The sequence below is a fragment of the Pygoscelis adeliae genome, unplaced genomic scaffold, assembly GCF_000699105.1.
Source record: "Pygoscelis adeliae isolate BGI_AS28 unplaced genomic scaffold, ASM69910v1 Scaffold62, whole genome shotgun sequence".
In the NCBI taxonomy this organism is placed as follows: domain Eukaryota; kingdom Metazoa; phylum Chordata; class Aves; order Sphenisciformes; family Spheniscidae; genus Pygoscelis; species Pygoscelis adeliae.
In genome coordinates, this window is record NW_008824401.1 from 3,930,411 (window position 1) to 3,931,885 (window position 1,475).

The 1,475-nt window shown below is 47.8% G+C and overlaps 1 protein-coding gene across 1 annotated transcript; it reads right to left on the reverse strand.

Moving 5' to 3' along the window:
* Positions 1–729: 729 nt before the first annotated feature.
* On the reverse strand, positions 730–1,443 carry RGS9BP (regulator of G protein signaling 9 binding protein). Its single transcript, XM_009320276.1, has one exon. The coding sequence runs from the start codon at positions 1,441–1,443 to the stop codon at positions 730–732; it is 714 nt and encodes a 237-aa protein (XP_009318551.1).
* Positions 1,444–1,475: the final 32 nt, after the last annotated feature.

Here is a 1,475-nt window from a genome sequence, read left to right on the forward strand (position 1 = left end):
AACTCTCCCTCTTTTCTCTCTGGATTTGGAAAGCCATTAGTCATTCGTGTATGCTCTGCCAACCCATGCAACCGGGTTCTGTACAATCCAGTCTAAATCAACAAACAGTATTTGGTATCAAACATTGCTTGTTCTGTTTTCTCCATCCTCCTCCACACCTCCCCCCTCCCCAGCCATTAACTTATCTAAAATAGAGGTTGTTTACATTTTTTTATTGGGGTTTTCATCCTTCCCCTTTTCCTCCACTGAAATAACATTTTGTGTATTTGGTGAAAAAAAAAAAGTATTCTGTTCACTTTGTCGGACAAAGCACCTGTGTTAGCCTCCAGATTTGTATTGCTCTCAAATACTGTAAACAGTGACCAGCAGCAAACACCAGAGCCTATTCAAGAACAAAAAATACAGGCTTCTGAGAATAGCGATCTATTAATAGCAGACAAATCCCTGTTATAGCCAGTAGTGATAATACCCTGATACTTCATAGTTAACCATTACAAGTCCAGCAGATCAAGACATCCTATTCTGCCGGCTGATTTGCATCTCTTTTCTTCAAAAAGCAAGAAGAAACAAATCGTGCATTTTAGGATACTGAGAAGCAAAAGTTTTGCTTTGTTTTTTCAAGTGCTAGGTTTAAGTTCTCAGCTGATCCAAGTGACCCGTTTTGAAATTAAAAGTGAGGCGTGAAACTCCCCAAAGACAGACGGGAGGCTTGTCAGAGCCTGCACCACCCTAAGAGAGTTTTACCACACACACTGCCAGGACAATAGCGATAATGAGCACAGCGGAGAAAATAATCCCAGCTAGAACTTTGCTGATATCGCAGAAGGATTTATTTTCCTCCACAGAGATCATGCCAATAGAAGAAGCACCCACGCTGACGGTGGATTTTAGTTCAGCCCCTGGGTCTTGCTTAGCTTCCACTGTCCACTGGGGGACATTGACCTTCATTTCCATCTCGTACATCATCTCTCCTACCTGGTTGATTTCGTTCTCGAGGTCTTTCAAATCCACCACGTCTATATTGTGCTCAGCCTCGTATTTCATGTTCTGGACGCTCATCGCCCTGGCGGCCACGCCGGAGGTTCCCCCGCTCATGCCTGTCTGGATCAGGTGCTTTTTGGGGACGTTTAGCGGGAACTCGTGGCCCAGCTCCAGGGCTCTCCTCATGTCGATCTCCAGGATCTCTAGGCACGTGGAGAAAATCACCCATAGCCTCTCGAACTCGGCTTTATCTTCCTTACTCACGGTTTTGTCCTTCAGGACCGTGGTGAGCTTGTTCCTGTTGGCCACCGCTAGCTCCTGGGCTTTCTGCCGGGTTTTCTTGAGCTCCTCCCGTAGGTTCTGGGAGTCCGAGGTGCCACCGATGGTCAGCACCATGTGCCGGTAGCAGGCGGTCACCTTGCTGAGCGCGTCCAGCAGCGCTTTGCACTCCTCCTTCATCATGATCCCGGCGGCGGCGCGGGCCTGCCTCCCCG